At 43.7% G+C, this 18,701-nt stretch overlaps 1 protein-coding gene across 5 annotated transcripts in view; it reads left to right on the forward strand.

Moving 5' to 3' along the window:
• EMID1 (EMI domain containing 1) overlaps positions 1–18,701 on the forward strand; it is a 76,384-nt gene that overhangs the window by 26,011 nt on the left and 31,672 nt on the right. For all 5 annotated transcript variants that reach the window (XM_048514083.1, XM_048514081.1, XM_048514084.1 and 2 more), the window contains exon 4: positions 14,252–14,338. In XM_048514083.1, the coding sequence (XP_048370040.1) occupies positions 14,252–14,338 (87 nt within the window). The remainder of the gene's footprint in view (positions 1–14,251; positions 14,339–18,701) is intronic.

Below are 18,701 nucleotides of genomic sequence, written 5' to 3' on the forward strand. Positions count from 1 at the left end.
TACAGTGGGTTGAGCTGAAATAAAATGTCCTGAAGATGTTTTGGGGGTGGGGGGTGGGGAGGAGCTGTGCAGAGTTCCTCCCCAAAATGCTTCTTTTCATGTCCTCAAAACATTTTATTTGTGCTGTGCAGGAAAAGCCTTCGTCTAAACTTCCAGTAGCTTGTCTGTGTATTTAAATGCTTATTGGCCCTACTTTTTCTGCATTCAAGGCAGATAACGGTAAATTAGCCAGACAACAAATCAATAATAGTATCAGTAAATGAAATAATTCAAAGTTATATTTGCAGGAATATCAAAACATTCCAATAAAAAAAGCCATTAGCTTTATCTTTAAAAGTCCACTGTAGAACAGCATCCAAATCATATAAACTTAAAAGACCAGTTCAAAGGTTTTGCATCCTAGATGTTCAGCAGAGACTTTTTCCTTACTTCTTCAAGGAGGTTGTTTCATAACGGAGGTGCAGGAACCGAATATGTTCTGTTCCTTGCCATCATTGTTCAGACTTAAAGGTCTCTGTGCAGCTTCCAACAGCTTGCAGAAGTGGACATATTTTGGCTTGACATTTAAAGATGTTCTTCAGCACGTGATATCTAAAGGGAACACAAAGTGCATCCCGCATCTCCTGTCTCAGCCTGTCTTCATCCAGTTTGCAAATGAAATAAAAGTCTTTCCCTTCTTCGTATGCTTCAAGGGAGCTGTGTTTTTATTTTCAAATATGCCCGGAGTTCTTTTATTTGTAAAAATGCGATCCATACATTTGTTTGTTCATTTGCTGTTTTATTAGTTTTTTAAAAAAGAAATCTTAAATATGCAAAATTGCATGTGGGATTTGAGAAGGAGGTTTCTTGATGATGATGATAAAGGCACTAGCCAGTCTGTCCTATGCAGAGCTGTTATCTGCTACAACTTGCAGAAGCTTTATTTTTCAGAGCTTGATCTAGGAGAGGAATGTGTACTTCTAAATATAGTGAAAATAAAAGTTCCACCTGTAAGCTATCTATTATTTACCTTAGATCAGAGTTCAGGCATTTCTTTTTCTGGTAAAGAGTGAATATTGCCTGTTTGGAAACCTGTTTCCTGTGTAAAAGTAAAGTTTCCCCTTCAGTCGTGTCCGACCCTGGGGTATCACTGTGAGCAGTGGTTTCATAGGCAAGCCTCTTTTGTGGTTAGTTTCCTGGTTAGTCCCAGACAATTGTGTAGGTCCCATTTTCCATAGTGCTTGGAGAGATCAGTACAGATTGGAAACTGTTATCGAAAATGCCAAATATTGTAACTCAGCAGAATTTTGTTAATACCCAGAGCTGTGTTTATTCCAAAGGAGAGACTCTTCTATCTGGCATGGAATTCAGTGGTGGCAATGTTGGCGCTTCCATGTTGTGCTGGAAGTGATGTCATTATGTAGGGAATGGAGTGCTCACCCCTGTTCTGCCAGCCTGCTTCCACCCACCGATCAGCTAAGTGTCAGAGGCAGAGGTGTATCTAGGGAAAATGTAGCTCAGTGCTAAATCTGAGTTTTTCGCTGCCCCCCCCCCCCCCATGACCAAACAACTTTTTTTGTACCAGATCTTAAAGTCAGTGTATGGACTGGGGGGGGGGGGGGCATTTTCCACCCCCACTTGACTAAATGGCCACAGCCTTGGGACCTTTGACCCCATATGTCTCCCTGAGTGGTACGCCCCTGGTCAGAGGGCAGTGGCAGGAATTGGTGGGCAATTGCATTCGCCTCTGATTTAGTATTGCAATCACTTCTGCAACCACATGTGCATGTGTGTGTGTGTGTGTCCCACAGACTGCTGTGCCCTGGGGCCTGTAGTGCTGTTAAGACAGCCCTGCTAAAAGGAATAGCAACAAGCTTGTTCTTTCCCTTCTGATGTCTTTGCCATCCCAGTGAGAGGAGTCCTGAGGACCCACACAGGAGACAGATCCCATCTGGAGGAAATTGACTTCTTTCCCAACCACAATCCCAGCTGATTCAGACAGCGGATTTCCTCAGAGACTCCCATATGCCAGAGGGCAGCTCAGTCACTGGTTGGGGGGAGGGCGGAGGAACAGGAAAGGATGCAAAATGTGCCCTTTGTTAAACCAAGGGTCCAATTGCTTCCCTTTCTTTTTTGTGGTTGGAAAGGTAGCCCCGTAAGAAGTTCATCTTTTAGCTTTGTTATGCTTTATTAATAATAATTAGACTGCTGGACAAAGAAGTGTGTAACACAGTGTGTAGCAGACTTCCCTCTGTGATACACCTCTGAAGATGCCAGCCACAGATGCAGGTGAAACGTTAGGAACAAGATCCACCAGACCACGGCCACACAGCCCGGAAAATCCGCAACAATCAGGGATCTTTTTTTCTTTATTAACTTAGAAACAGCATTTTAAATTCTGGAAATATGAGTGATAGATGCCCCTTTGCCTGCTCTTGTGCATCAATGTGCTCTAAAGCCCCAAAGACAAGCACAATGGCCAGTAGCCATGTTCACTTTGAGCTCACTGGAACTGCACCCCAGCGTGCAAGAATCCTCTTGAATATGGGAAACCAGCCCCCCTTGGTTTTCTTGTTTCTGTGCCAACAAAATGTGCAGCAAAAAAGGAACTGCACCTGGGCTGGTCAGAGATCTGTCATCACCCCCCCCCCCTCCCCTTCCACTCCTCTTCTCTGATTTGAAGTCATGTCAGGACGGGTCATTAGCCCAGACAAAGTCAAGAAGGAATTGTTGATCTCTTGACCACTCATGCTGAAGCCCTCCGGAGAAATGTCTCCCCCTTCCCTGGGATGCATTTGACAAACTCATTGTAAATATTTGCTTCTGAAAGGAGGGAGATGGAAGAAGGAAAGTTTGTTTATTCAGCTTGCAAACAAGAAGAGATACAGTGAGCTACAGAAGAGTTGTAGATGTGAAAATGTCATGCTTTGTTCCCTGGTGAGCAGAACAGAAAGAAAAAGATTGCATGGTACACACAGATGGGTGTCCAGAGTAAAATTAACAATGGCGCCTACATGAGCCCCTGCCCCAAAGCCCCCCATTCTTAAGTCTTTACTTTAGTTCTCTTTCAAATCCAAATTCCCTAGTCCATATGGTGTGAAGAAGTCAATGTACACAAGTGCCTCCTTGCACAACTGACTGATGGAGACTCCAGCAAGGAACTTTCAAGGCAAGTAAAAAAGCAGAGGTAGTTTGCCATTCCCTTCCTCTGCAGAGCCTTCCTTGGTGGTCTCCCTTCCAAATCTGACCCTGCTTAACTTCCAACAAGATTGGGCTCCTTTCCCTCCTGTAAAAGCAGAAACGGGGGTAGAAAATAAGCTCGGCAGAAAAACCCTTTGGGCCCCAACCAGACATGTGTTAAAGGCATTAAAAATATGAGTAGGACATATCATGATGTGTAACTTACTTTTGGAGTAGGGGGTAACTAATTGCAGCGAGGAGAAAAGATGGCTTAATAATTATTTTTTAAAGCATAATGTGTTTTTCATTGGCTGTTTCAAACTTATTGCAAGAGCCAGAATTAACAGGAATCCTGGCCTCCCCTCTGCCCAGAAGTCTTCAGTAATGTGAAGCTGGAAAGAGTCAGATAACAGCAGGAGTCAGAAAAACACTGCAAGGTAATGGGGCGGACAGGATCTAGAGGAGGGCAGCGATGCTGACCTAGCAAGGGAGACTCTATAAACAGGAAGGATGGATGGTTTCCTCTTGCCATCACCTTAATGGATCACTAGGTGGGGGATGAAAGAATAGTGTCATAGAGAGGGAGGCAGCCGGACTAGGAAAGCAGATTCCTGGCCAGGCAGGGAAAACCTGTTAAAAGGGAGAGGGGGTGAGGAGCCAGTCCCCCTTCTAACACTTAATTCTTTTCTGCTTGCTTTCAGTTTAATTTAGGGCTAATGTTGATATGATGGCTGCAGAGTGGTCAGAAAAGCTGGGCTACATCCAAGGGTTCTGTATTTCCCTGTCACTGCAGCTTTAAATGCAGAAGCATGCGCACTGGCAATATTATGGAACATCCACACAGGAGTTTTGTCTGCTCTGTGGTCTGTCAGCTCCCTTTTTTTCCTGCATTTCTCCCCAATGCGCCACCATACGCTTTTCTGGACTTAAAAAAAAAAAAGTAGCTTCTTTGAATTTGTTATCATGAACTGTTGCTATGATCTTGTCGTTCCTAGGATTTCTCAGCTTTCACTTTTAAAAAAGAGATTGGTTTGTTGCCACTGTTATGGTTGTAGAGATTTAAGAGAGTGTAATGCCGTGCAAGATTCCACATGTTCATACTGTGTATTAGCTTTGGCATTTTCACATCCCATCAGCAAACCAGACTATGATTTTGGCATGATATCACTCATGGCCTCTGATCACCTGACACGGGGCCCTTTCACATTTTCATTTTAATCTTTTTTTAAAAAAATTAATTGCTGCCTCAACTCAATGTAAAGTGGTGTGGAGAGGGCCGTTCCAAACAGCACTTACATCTATTTGTGAACAGGATGTAAAGCACTATATCATTTTCAAAACCGCTTTCTCTGGCACCACGCTTTTAAAACAATGGTTCCACTTTTGCGATATACAGGTATAGTGATTAGGAGTATTTTTTAAAATTTCTGGAAAATTTGGATTATGGTATATTGGATCCCAAAAATTTTGGGATTTCTGAATATTCCCGAGTTTTCATACTGTTACGATTTGGGGGGGGGGGGAGAGGAGGGGTTCAGGAATCTGAAAAAAATTGACTTCGTTATAGCCCATGGGGAATCTTTCCAGGGCTTGGGGGCTTGTTTTTTTTTTAACACAGAGACACCAAATTTTAAACATCTTAGAAAAATCATCAAAATTTTGTAAAGATTGGGTCAGGGAGTCTAATTTTACTGGCCCCCATTTCCCCTCATTTGGAGGCTCATAAAATTGGACCCCTGACCCAATCTTTACCAAACTTGGGGGGGTTCCAATACAGAAAGTCACTTTACCAAACTTGGGGGGGTTCCAATACAGAAAGTCACTAGCAGCTGTGCTGAAAATATGATGCCTCTGCCTTAAAAACCAGGTCTCCCAGAGCCCTAGAAAGATCCCCATAGGCTCTACCAGAGCAGAAGAGAGGGCAGATTGAAACTTTAAAGCGCCTGGAGCAAATGTGCCAAAGAGGTTTTTTTTCCTTTTAAAAGGGGTTTCTGTAGCCAGTGATCCTGTAATGATCCCAGAAAAAAAATCCTATATTTTTTCAGCTTTTTTAGGATCAAGATTGCTAGCTACATCTCAAAAAGCCATTGTTTGGCTTTAAAAAGTAAGGTTGATTCCGCATGGGCCAAAAACAGCGGTGTGAAAATGGTGTGAAAACAGTATAAACCCTTTTACACCATTTTAAACCCTTTTACACCATTTTCATACTGTTTTCACACTGCTGTTTTTGGCCCATGCGGAACCAGCCTTAGAAAATGTTTGGGAGTTTGTTTGTTTGGTTCAGCTTTGCAAAATGCACACCCCTAATAGCAATACAGCATTATATTGAAAATTTGCATCATTTTTTTAAAAACTGGATTAAAATATACTAGAAATGTACAGGAAAATAAAAAGGTGGCACTTTTAAAAATGCTGCAGACATTTCAAACTGAGTTGCCAGCTGTGGGCTGCCTCCTCACGTGTAAACAGAGCAATGGGAGGAGAGCCCACTAGAAGTCCATTATGCACAGAACAGGCTCGACCTAAGTGTTCCAAGCAAAGACCGATTAAAGTGTGACTTTACAAAGAAAGGCGAAGGGAAAGTGAGGGGAATCAACATGTGTTTTGCTTTCTTTGGGTTTCCTCGCTCCTCCTGGCTTTCCCCACTCACACAAAAACAGTTTCTTCCAATCAGACAGAAGGGGGGTGGGGGTGGCAAATCTGCCTGGCTGTGAAAAATTTGCAGGGGGAGAATCCCATTCAAACAAACAAACAAACAAACAAAAAATAACTCAGGAAAACTCCATTACGAAGCACACTGCCACGAGGTAAGTAAGGCAGGCATAAAAGCCCTATGACAGTGGTGGCGAACCTTTGGCACTCCAGATGTTATGGACTACAATTCCCATCAGCCCCTGCCAGCATGGCTAATTGGCCATGCTGGCGAAGGAGATGCTGGAAATGTGTAGTCCCTTAACATCAGGAGATACCAAGGTTACCGCTCTACCCCTATGATATCCCATGGAATCTCCATTGTAAAGCTGCTGTTTCCTTCAAAAGAAGTAATTTGGAGATCACTTGTAACTTCAGAATGGCTCCGAGCCCCACTTTAAGGTTGGTAGGACTGCTCCTCCCTCCACACCCTTACCTCAGTGCAAATCAGCACTCCCTTCCTCAGCAGGCTTTTAATCTTGCCAAGAAGTATGGCGGAAAAAATCCCAATCTCCCATATTTCATCAGTTATGCACTCTCTGAGCTAAGGCAGTTTGGAAACATGTAGCCCTGGGTTGGATTAATGCTTTACTACGGGACCTATAGAATATGTTATAACGGGGCCCTAAATGTTTAAAAATGCACAAAAATATTAACACATAAATTACTTTACACAGTAAAGTACACAGTAAGTATAAATTACAGTAAAGTACACAGTAAAGTATAAATTACTTTACACAGTAAAGTACATAGTAAAGTAATTCCATTTTCTCATTTGCTATACAGCTAGATAATATGACAAATGTCTAATACTTCAGAAATACTACTACTTGCATGTAGGTATCAGTTTCAAATGTCAAAGCCACACCAAAATCCTACAATTTAAAAGTTACATTTTCTAGATTTCACCAGACATTTAGGCCATCTGTGCACTGTGGTCTGCTCTGCGACCAGGAGTCTACTCTAGTCTGCTCTTTCTGCAGTAAGGGTGAGGTCTGTACTCTGCAGTAGGGGTACTCTGACCTTTTGGGTTAGATTCCTGATTAAGCACATTGTTTCCCCACTCCCAAACAAACCACAGCGCAAATGAGAGAATCCCCACATTTTCCAAAAGTGGGAAAAATGCAACTTTCCCCCCCTGCCTTTATAGGGAAAGTGAATGAAATGGTCTGCATTAGTCTTTCTCTTTGGATTTTCTTGCTCCCCCTGCCTTCCCCTGCCCTAGTTCCACCATTTGAAATTGTTCAGAAGGGCTTATTTTATTTTTAAAGTCATTTTTAAAAGCAAAAAAAAAAAAAGTCCAATGGAAACTAAAGAAAAAAGGCAACAGGAAAATGGAAACAAGAGTGACAGGCTGATTTGTAGTTCCAACCTTTTACATTAATCATGATGATCTGAAGACTTTTTAAAGAGACATTAGCTTGGTGAGAAGTTCTATCTTTAGTCCAACAAAATAGCCTGGGAAAGAGAAAAAAGGCATCAAAAAGGGTTTGGAGGGGAGCAAGCATGGCAGTAGTGGGTGGGCAAAATGGTGGATCTGATCATCTCATCCAGGGACACTTCACGGTGGAAGACCTACCTTTTCTTTGGAAAGCTGTGGGGAAACCCTACTGTGAAGCATACAGCCACACTGCAAACAGGAAGAGCACAAAGTGGCTTAGTGTGGGGCCCTTGACAATGCCTGAACTACTTTTCCCACTAGGAGGTTAATCTGGGCCCTGCTGGCCCTGTGCTGATACCCGTCGCTCTTACAAGGTCTCCATGGAGGCTTGAACAGAGACCCTTTATCCGCAGAGCTATTGTTCCTCCCCACAAGGCTCCAAATATGTAATCTTTTGGAGGCATCTTCTTCTAGGATGACTGGACGATCCCAAGTACTTGAATGGCCCCCGAAACTTGGATGAGACTTTGAAGCCACATTCAGACCCCACATGGTTTCATTTCTAAAATATAAATACATTGAAAAAAAAGATTATTCTCCTCTGGGCGCTGTGGTGGTTTCCGGGCTGCTTGTATGCCGTGTTCTAGCAACATTCTGCTAGAACACGGCCATACTTCCGAGAAGCTCCTAGCGTAAGCTCAACCGTGAAAGCCTTCGACATTATTCTCCTCTACTGTCTGTTGGCAACATTCATGCATGTTGAAATGGCATGAGAAGGTTGAAAGATGCTGGTAAAAAGAGAATGTTCCACGCTTATTAACGTGGAAGCCACACCACGATGACTTTTTCATGTCCAGGTACTCTTCCCCTGTTAAATCTCTCCTTCCACATCTCCCCCACCCACCCTTCTTCCTGGTCCTTTGCTGTCTTATCCCTTATTGCATAGCCTCTTCCCCCCTCCCCCCCCCATCGTCTCTCATTTCCCACTGAACTCTGCCAAGTTCAATGTAGGGAGTATCTATCTACAGGCTAGGATTTCACTGTGTGGGATTTTCACACCAGGTAGTGTCCGCTCTTTAATTGCGGAATGGCCCCTGCGCCTCCTGGCACAGCTAGCCATCATCTATTATGACTTGTGCCTGCGGTTTATTGTGCTCTCTCTTTCACGCAGTTATGCACAGCATTTTCCTATGGCGCTTAGCCTGTCCCCAAGGCCTGGCTCACAAAGACTGGGAAATGAAGTGGCAGTGAGTTGACAGTGAGAATGGATTGTAACGCTCCAGAAACCCGGTGCTGGATCTCAGCTTTGAAAGTTCTTTCACATTTTTTAAAAAAATAACTGCAGACAGAAAATTAGTAAAGCAGGGAGAAAGATACTAACCTCACTCTTTGCCTGCTGTGCTGGGTTTTCTTTTTACAGGGAGTATTTGTGTTCCAAAATGGGATCTCCCCACTGAAGGGATACTGTCCATTTGACTGCCTCAGGTCCCTTGCCACTTATTTCTCCTGCATGTGTGAACCAAACTTAAGCAGTGGGTATGGCTTGAGAGCACTGCACCTCCGGCACCATTAATCCTTCCAGAATAACCAGCAGTGGATCCTCGTTTTCTCCTTGCTTTTTCGTCCCATATCTATCCCAGAGTTTTCAAACAATGTACTTTTGATTCCATCTCCTCAGATCACAAGGCGTTCCCCCCACTTACCCACTGCTGCTGTGGCTACTCTCCCAAGTGGCGGGGTCCCTGACAGTCCCATTACAAGAGTCGTGACAACGCCGCCCTATAGGCGGCTACCGCTGTCATCCAGCGCGCCCTCAGCGCATGACATTCCTGGCACCTTTTGAAATGGTGCCCTTTTTTGAGAAACCGAGGAAGGCGTCAGAAATAATTGGCGCACTGGGAGTAGCGCGCAGCAACCACTCACCCAGGTAAGTGGGGAAACGACCTCTGCTACACCTACATACTGGTCATTTCCACGCAAATCACTGAAAACGTTTGCAAAACGTTTGCAAAACATTCACACACACACACACAAAGCCCTCCGGCAGCTTCCTGGCTGCCGTTCTGTGATTTTTTCCGTTTTATTTTGACTTTGCTGTGAATTCGTAGCTTCAATGTTTAAAAGCCTTGCGCTGCAATTCTCCTCGGGTCATGTCTTTGCAGCTTTGAAGATATAACTTCCCCAAATTAAAAAAAAAACCTGATGAAAATAAACAGGCGAGATGAAGGAGCGAGCTAGGAAAATGGTGCTGAAGAGGAAGTCTGGGGACTGCAGAGAGGCATGGGAAACATTTTGAAGACATCCACACAGCAAGTGAAAATGTTTTGAAAATGTTTTCCCAAAAAGAATTGTTAAAATCCAGAATGCATATAAAACATTTTGAGGCTGGAAATAAAATATTTTGGGCTAAAAACCATTCAGAACTCCTTCAGAGGGAAATGTTTTTATTTCTGTGTACCATATAGTGACATTTTATTTTGGTTGAGCTGAAAGGGCCACTATTCAGGACAATTGCTAGCCTGCTCATTCCATTCCAAAATTCTGTCCAAGTATATGCATATTATGCAACCAGCTTTAATCAAGCAAATTGAACATATTTGCATGAATTCTCTTACTTTTCATTTTTTAAAGGAAAAAATGAAGTTGCATCGCGTGTTCTGTTTCTGTTAGTGGTGCAGGGAGGGAAACGATAGAATACGGGATATTAAAAGTTTTGTCCTTAGAACACTGGAAATGTTACTCAGCAGCTTCTGAGATTTTAGTAGGCATTTCCCACAAGCTTTCGAACATGATCTCTGCAACCACAGGAGCTAGAAGTTTGAACAGGAAACTGAATGCAATAGCTAGTAGCAAGCCTGGAATTTTTCTTCGCTTCAGTGCGATCACAGCATATGGACGCACAAACAATGAAGACTCAGTTCACTCTTACGTAGACCACCGGACATGTGTTTTCACGCAAGTGTTACATTAAAGAAGTAGGTGCTTTTAAGCATGTGAAAATTCTTTTCATCATGGAATCAGAAAAAAATCCACATGGAAGTTAGTATTTCTTTGCACTACTTGGGCCTCTTCTGATTTTACAAATGTGACATTGCAAAACTCTCCCCACTTTCCTTTCCAGATGTCCTAGCTCTTTCCCATAGTTCCTTCCATCCCATCTCCCACAATAGACAGGAGACATTTCACGCTCAAAGGCCCCTTCCACACATGCAAGAATAATACACTTTCAATCCGCTTTTACAATTGTTTGTAAGTGGATTTTGCTATTCCGCACAGCTGCAAAGTGCATTGAAAGTGCATTATTCTGCAAGTGCGGAAGAGGCCAAAGTCTATCTGGCATTGCTGTCAGGTCCATTTTCATTAATTTTCTAGCTTAAGTGAAGGGGTGGGATGGAATGTGCCCTTCTGGATCATCCTGAGTCATTGCTTCTTTCACCTCAGACAAAATGTACACAGACCTTTCCCTTCTGTGGAAAATGTGGTTATTTGAAATCTGGGACCTACACACACCTGGGTGTGTGCCTTTTGCTGAGAACCACTTCCCACTGCCTTTCCTCATTCAACTCCAACAAGTTCCAATCACTTCCAATGAGATAGGGTTCCCAGGGGCTTGCAAATGGTGGGCAATTGCCCACCAGTTCCTGCCGCTGCCTGCACCAACTCTCCACTGGTCGTAGCCCAGGTGGAAGTAGGGCCATTTGGAAGGGGAGATGAATGTTCCCATATCCTCACTTACAATGATGTCACTTCTGGTACAACGCGAAAGCATTGCGCCTGGGGGGTGGTGGTGCTATAGCACTTGTCCAAACAGCATCCCCCCAGCCCCATGTCTGTACTTCTACATCATACTGGAAGTGACATCATTGCATGGGGATCCCGATTGGTGCCCCCTGTGCCCGCCTCCCCAAAGCTCCCAGCAGTGTGCAGGAGGGATCTGGCAACCCTATTGTCTAGGCCAGTAATGGCTTATGACAGTGTGTAGCAAGGGTCTTTTCTAACACCTGCTACCTGAAATCCTTTTAGCGGGCAATGGCTGGGATTGAACCTGGAATCTCAAACCCAGGGTCTATCACTTAGCTGTGATCTCCTACCCCATTGTTTTGGCTTGCCCAGGGGTGAGTCGGTGGCCTTTCAGTTCTTGCTGAAGTCCAAATATGGTTGCCAATTTGTGAATTTAAAAATAGGAGGACTGTAGGCAAAGCCAGGGAATGGAGAAAGCTGGTATGAATAGAAGTCAGAACTCTGCTTTTTTGCTCCAATATGTGTCAGATATCCTGCCAATTTTTTCTGACTCTAGAAGGAGTGGTGAATTATTATTTTTGCTGGATCAAGGGGTGGTGGACCCTTAAGGTGGGGTTTATCCCGGATTTGAAGTCTAGCAGTTTTTTGGCATGTCGGGGAACTGGGCCTAGAGGAGAGCAGAACTATGGAGTTAAAGTGCTGGGGGGAATCCCAATTACTACAGCAAAACACTGAACAAGAAGAAAATGCTGAAAGGGAGTTGGCAAATGTCTGATGGCTGACAATATAAGTTGCTGACTAGGGTCTGAGTTTTCACATCCTCTTATCTGCAATAAAATCATGATGTGGCCTCAAACTTGAAACTATCCCTGTTAAAACATGCCAGTAACTATGCAAACATTTTCATGCTGCAGGCCAGTTTTTTATATATTTTGTAAGTATACCTGTGAAGGCGGATTCTAGAGGCCTGCACCAAGGTATGAGCGAGGGCCAGGTGAAATGTTTTGGAACATGAGAAGAGAAAATCCCCCTAGTCCGGACTCTTGCACAGCTCCCCGTTCTTTGGGGGAGGATGGTTTATGTAGGAACATTTTCCGTTGAATTGTGTTACTGTGTGTCAGATCCGTTTGTCTGCTCATAGCATCCCTGGCCACCCCTTCTCACTTAAAGAGTTCAAGTTCTGTCACAGGTACTTGGGCACCTGCCAGTGTTGGCATGGGCCCCAGCATTCCCCCCCTACATACACCTTAAGCCAGTTCCTTGCCCACCCAGAGCAGCAATGGTCTCCACCCCGGAAGGATGTGCTTTCTGCTCATCAGTGATAGCGCCTTCTAGCAGGATTCCCACGCTGCTGAGGGCACCCCTGCGCCAACCTCCACACCATCCTTGCTGGTGACAGAGCAGAAGAGGGGGCACTGTGACGGGGTGTGGTGTGGGGGGTGAAGTGCCTCTAACACCGTGGTGGCAAACCTTTGGCACTCCAGATGTTATGGACTACAATTCCCATCAGCCCCTGCCAGCATGGCCAATTGGCCATGCTGGCAGAACTGATGGAAATTAGTCCAGTCCATCTGGAGTCTGGGTGCTCTCCCTCACCCCAGTGCTGGAGTCCCCACAGTCTCTCAGTGTGCACCTGTGCCAAAGAATGGTGTAGCAGCGCTAGAGTCCTATGCTGGTGTAACTGGCCCCTTCTCCATCATATCCTGGAGGCATACGATGTAAGGCCCGCTCCATCTCCCCTTAGAATTGGCTGCAAAAGAATGAGCACTACACTAAAGAAATAGTTATCTGTTAGAACAACAATAAAAATTCAGAAGTTGGGGCAAAAAAATACACAGATATATAATGATGTGAGCTCTGATGCAGTATTACTAACCGATTTGGATCCTACGCAGTTATTTATTTTATTTATTGACTGAATTTTTATGCCAAAACAAATAATCAAAGCAGCTCCTAGAATGAAACCATAACATAAGAATGCTTAAAAAAATAATAAAACCTCAGTAGAAGTGCAAGGCTTGTTTCTTATGATTTTAATCGCATCCTTTCAAAGGCTTTCCAGAATAAACATTCTTTCGGGTTATTCCTCAAAGCCTACAATGAGGGTGCATCATATTTCCTGGAGGAGGGAGTTCCACTGGTTAGGGACTGCAGCTGAGAAAACTCTCTTATGAATTGCCAGCATTCAAATCTCAGCTAACCTGGATTACCCTAGGGCATAGGTGTCAAACTCGCGGCCCTCCAGATGTTAAGAGCTACAGTTCCCATCATCCCCTGCCAGCATCATGCTGGCAGGGGATGATAAGGAAGGCTGTTCGTGTAACATCTGGAGGGCCGAGTTAACTCTATCCTGGGGATGTGTCCCGGTTATCTGAATTCAAGGCTTGATTGAACACGGGAAGCCATCCTTCAGGTAATTTGAACCCAAATTTTTTACAGCTGAAGACTCACCATTTTGAATTGACCCCAGAAACAAACTGGAAGCCAATTCAGCTGGCTTCTCATTTCATCAGATTCCTTGAGCATTGTGGCTGCTACATTTCATACATGCTGAAGTTGCCAGGTTGCCTCCAAGGCAGCTCAATGAAGAGTACTTTAGAGTAATCTGTATGACACCAAGGCATTGGCTAGATTAACTTCCTCACTGTTTCTACTACCTGTTTATGCAGGGACAATGAAGAGCCCAAGAATATTTATTTTATTTCTAATTATAATTTTAATTATTTGTCTCATTTATAATCCATCTTTCTCGCTGAGATTCAAGGCAGATTACAAGATTTTAAAAACAGTTCAACCAAATGGCAAGGATCTCCAATAAACAATGTAATAGGACTAGGAATATTTTCAGGCCTGCACATGCAGAAAATGCACTTTCAATCCACTTTCAGTGCACCTTGCAGCTGGATTTTGCTGTGCGGAATAGCAAAATCAACTTGCAAACAATTCTGAAAGTGGATTAAAAGTGCATTATTCTGCACGTGCAGAAGGTGGCTCAACCTGCCTGTCTAGTCCAGTGGTTCTCAACCTCCCTAATGCCGCAATCCTTTAATACAGCTCCTCATGTTGTGGTGACCCCCAACCCTAACATTTATACATTTTACAGATGGAGAACACTGATGCAGAGAGTCTTAGGCGACCTCTGTGAAAGGGTCGTTCGACCCCCAGAGGGGTCCCGACCCACAGGTAGAGAACCACTGGTCTAGTCCTTCAGGCACACTACAGCCTAGTGGATTGTTCACTGATTCATACATGTCTTTTTTTTCTCTTTTGTCTTTTCAGAGAGTGTCAGTTACCTGGATACTCAGGATGCTGGGCATGGAAGTGCTCCTTTGCGTAGATTACCTGTCCGACCTACAACCTATTCAGGTGCATTCTCGAAGAAATATGTCCCTCCTGACCACTAGCAGGTGATGGGGGAGGGGGGAGGGTTGCCAGATCCAGGTTAGGAAACTCCTGGAGATTTGGAGATGGAACCTGAGGAGGATGGGGACCTCTCAGGGGGGTACAGTGCCACTGCGTCCACCCCCACCTGCACGGCAGTCTCGACCAGAATTGGACCCCTGTAACAACGCTAAATTGAGTTGCCATAGAGAGCGTGCAGTTGGCATCTTGCAGCAAGTCCCTTTCGGGACCATATGTTAGACACCAAGTATAGTTTGACCTTTAGTATACAACACAGAGTCATAGAGATATGTATTCATTACTTATTTGTTCTTTAAATTTATATCCCACCTTTCTTCTTGAAACACAAAACTCAAGAGTGGGTTGTGACCATGTGAACATTTTCATAAAACTCGCTGTAAAAACCCAAACGGATTTGCAACCAGCTAGGGAATGTGAATTCACCATGTCAGCCACATAAAATTCAGGGGGTGATTGATTGCCCTGCTCTAGTCTCTTTGATCTAATTCATATATGCAGTAGGCAGCACATTGTAATTCTTTATAGTTCTCTTTGAACATTTGTTTTGGCTCTGTTAGCTCTGGCTCTTTTGCTCCATGACCAGTCGAAACTGCCTGTAATGGGCAGCAGGACGTTCATATACAATTTGGGGAATCTTGGCAAGGGTGAAATGCTGAGTGTCAATTTTCCCTCCAATGCGGCAACAGTGGCTGCGGACGGGTTTGTCACGCCTGCAACTTGCCAAGGGTTAATAGAATTGGTTCTACAGCATAAGACACTCATCCATGCATTGTGGGAATTGGCTGTGCTGGGCTGGCGTTATAAGCGCAGTCAATCTGCATGCTAATTAAACACATGGTACTATGATTCTCTGTTTTGCCTTACGTTTGCAATGTTATCCATTAACTTTCCAGCTCAGTGGTCTTTACCCCATGGATCAGAACTCTTAGGTGGATCACAGTGGAAGGGGGGGAGGGGGGAAGAAAATGCTGCCATCTGATATTACATGGTTCCTGATTTTATTAAGTGGGGTTTGAGCTGGTTTTATATAATATTTTAAAGTTATTTTATACTGTGTTTAAAGTTATATTTTATATTTGTTGTTGTTCACTTCCCTGAGTCCTTCAGGGAAGGGCTATTAACTTCAATAAATGAAATGAAATGAAATGGTGCGTCACAAGCACTTATAGAACTATCCTCTTCTATTCTGCCTCTGTTGGGCCCAGCTTTGCAGAGATGCACACATTCAGAGACACCCTAACCAGATTCAGATGGCTCCGTTTTTCTCTCTCAACCCTTTCCCGCCTCCATTCATGATGACACCAGGGGGCTATTTTCTGGACAGGAAAGTGTACATTATATAAGGCCTTACATACAACAGCACAGTTTTCCTTAGTCCCTCCTCACCTTCGTTTTCCCCATCATAACACCAGAGGACTATTTTTTTGCACAGGAATGTGTACAAAGTCTCACTTGCATCGTTGCCGTTTTCCTTGTCTCATCCCCTCCTGGGCGCCTTTCTCCCCATTGTAACAGAGGAGGACTATTTTCAGTTTTTTTAAATAATAACTATATCTCTATAGTGTTATAATGTTATAATGATCTATTGCCACTATCTATGAGTTCCTCTGAATTTCAAGCTTTAATTTTTTTAGTCAGTCACTAGCTATTTTTTGTTGTGGAAACGTACCTTTCTTCTTATCGCTCCAGAAAGAAAAGGGTTAGAGATTTACTTATAAAAAATGAAATCCGGGGATTCAAAGGAACCAGTTGATTATGACAGTAGATAGTAACAATGCATTAGCAATCTAGCAGTTGCTGATTGGAAGCTGGAAAAAAAAATCTAGCAGTAAAGTAGAAGGGAATGGTTGGGGGGGGGGCAGAGTCAAGGAAAATGCAGGGAAAACTGCCATGTGGATAGAGTGTTGTGTATCTGTGCATTTGCCGCAGCAAAAAGAGCTACAAGAAGAATCCTGGAAACTTTCCTAAAAGTTGGTTGTAGTTTCCCATGTGCTTACCTTCCCTATAGTTTTATGGGAAAAGTACCACCCATCACAAAAACACAGATGTTCACCCTCACACAGTCAAAGCATTCTTATTCATATTAGTTTTAACTGATTAAATCTGCATAGCTTTGCATGCAAATAAAAACAATAGTGCAGAAGGAGAAAAACAGCAACCTCTTGTTTTTAGACGATATGCACACGTTTTCCTAGCAGAAGCTATTTCGCGATGCTGATTCCGCCCTCGGTTCTGACCTGTCTGCCACGGTCCAACCGCTGTTGGTCTGCCTTAATTTTCTTTAAAAACAAAACTGTTAAAGTCCTCCGTGAATGGCCATGGATTTCTCAATTATTTGTTGTCTCCCTTGGACTTTTTTTTAAAAAAGAAAAGAAACTGGTTTTAAAAGTAAAAATTGCTTCAGGATTGGGGTGGGGGGTGGGGAAGGCCTGTTGGTGACCTCAGGAGGAGTCTCGCCAGCTGAATTCATGCACAGTTGGTTTCTGCTTCAAACTTGCAGACAGTTTTGCCAGATGTACAAAACTTTTCATACACGAATGAGAATGCCGGGCCTCCACACGCAACCATTCTTGCCTTTTGTATTCTTGTGCATAAGTGAATGAAAATTATGGCAGCCCTGCTGTGGTTGCCGGGGAGCAGGTCCTCGTGCGGCCAGGCAAGAGGGGTGGGTGAAGACAGAAATTGTATTTTAAAACTGATGGAAGAACTTTTAACAAACGTCCACTGCGTTCCACAGCATTTTCATTTCATTGCAGGGCAGCCAAAGTGTATTCACACCCCCAACACGCTTAGAATGCTATGCTTGTCTTCACCTTAGGCTTGAGAGTTGGGAGGTTTCCTGTAGTTGTTGCTCTAACCCAAGGGCTAAGGAGAGCTCTGCACCTCCCCCGCCCCCCCACTCCCCAGTGTGTGGGAGAAGGTTTAGTTAAACACTCTTGCTTTTTATTTTGGCTGTAGGGATTGCTTCAGTGGGAAAGACTTTGGCAAGGAAATAGATGGAGAGAAGAGAACAAATAGGAGAACCCAAAGACCCCTTTAAGCTTTATTAGTTGTAAAGGTGACTGAAAATGCAAATTGCTGCTGATTAAGAGAAACAGAAGAACAGCCCACCTCTGTACCTCCTGCAGCATACAAAAGTTCTGAACCAAACCTGAGAATTTGGAGACACTGATGAGGATTCCAAATCAATAAGTGGGAAACACGTTGCAGATCACAATCCCCGCCCCTGCTTCATAGGCCCCTTCCGCACACACAAAATAATGCATTTTCAAACCACTTTCACAACTGTTTGCAAGTGGATTTTGCCATTCCGCACAGCTTCAAAGAGCACTGAAAGCAGTTTGAAAGTGCATTATTTTGCGGGAGAAGGACAGATATATTTTGATATGTGGTCAAGGTTCCTCCAGATCAGCCCCAGCATTCAAAACTGTTACGTCTGTTTTCACCTTTAGAAGAGGCGTTATCTCTTCTGCAGTGGTGGCTGCTGTTTCTTGGTTTTTTAGGTAGCTGCATTTTTTAAAAAAAACCAACAACCTAATTTCAACTATTTTTAAAAGCTGGTACCTGGTTAATGAGGGAGGAGAATCTCTTTTTTGATCAATCAAAATATTTTTGTAAAACAAGGTAATTTGGGGTGTCAATGAAAGCACAGTTCAGTGAAGTTTGTGAAGACAAAACAAAGCAGAAGATAATCCCCCAGCATTCTGTCTTTTCAGTTGGTCTAAATGAGGTGTGTCTTTAATGTGATAGTGTCACACAGGTAATTCAGCATTCCAAGAATGAAGGACAAAATGGCTGTGCAGCCTCAATTTGCCTTGGGTCTGTGCAGAGAAGGGGGACGGGGTTCACCTATCAGTCCTCACTCAGTTTCACTATTAGGGCCAATTTTGAATAGAGGAACAAAGTGCAAACTGAAGGGTTGAACCCACTGTCCCTTTCCTACATGGCCCAGAGGCAAATTGAGGAAACTGCACAAGCCCACAGTTTACATTTTATGAATGAACTGTGGTGTGTGATCTTCACTCATCTGAGCACAAAGAAAGTTTGTTTGAAGGAAAAACAAATTTTTAGTCTGTAACTCCATAAATCTGGGGAGAGGCCTCAAGTCACTGAGAGATCACCTGTATCTCAGAGTTTGGGAGAGACCTTTCTCTTCCTGCAGCTCTGGACATATATAAAAAAGGCAATTCCTTGACAACTTGGCAGGTACCAAAAACAATCTCTACACCACAGACTTCAAACCAATTATTACCTATATTTGCAAAGGTGCAGGCGAGGGAGGAATTTGCAAAGAAGAATTAGCAGG

This window comes from Sphaerodactylus townsendi, linkage group LG13, assembly GCF_021028975.2.
Source record: "Sphaerodactylus townsendi isolate TG3544 linkage group LG13, MPM_Stown_v2.3, whole genome shotgun sequence".
Classification (NCBI taxonomy): domain Eukaryota; kingdom Metazoa; phylum Chordata; class Lepidosauria; order Squamata; family Sphaerodactylidae; genus Sphaerodactylus; species Sphaerodactylus townsendi.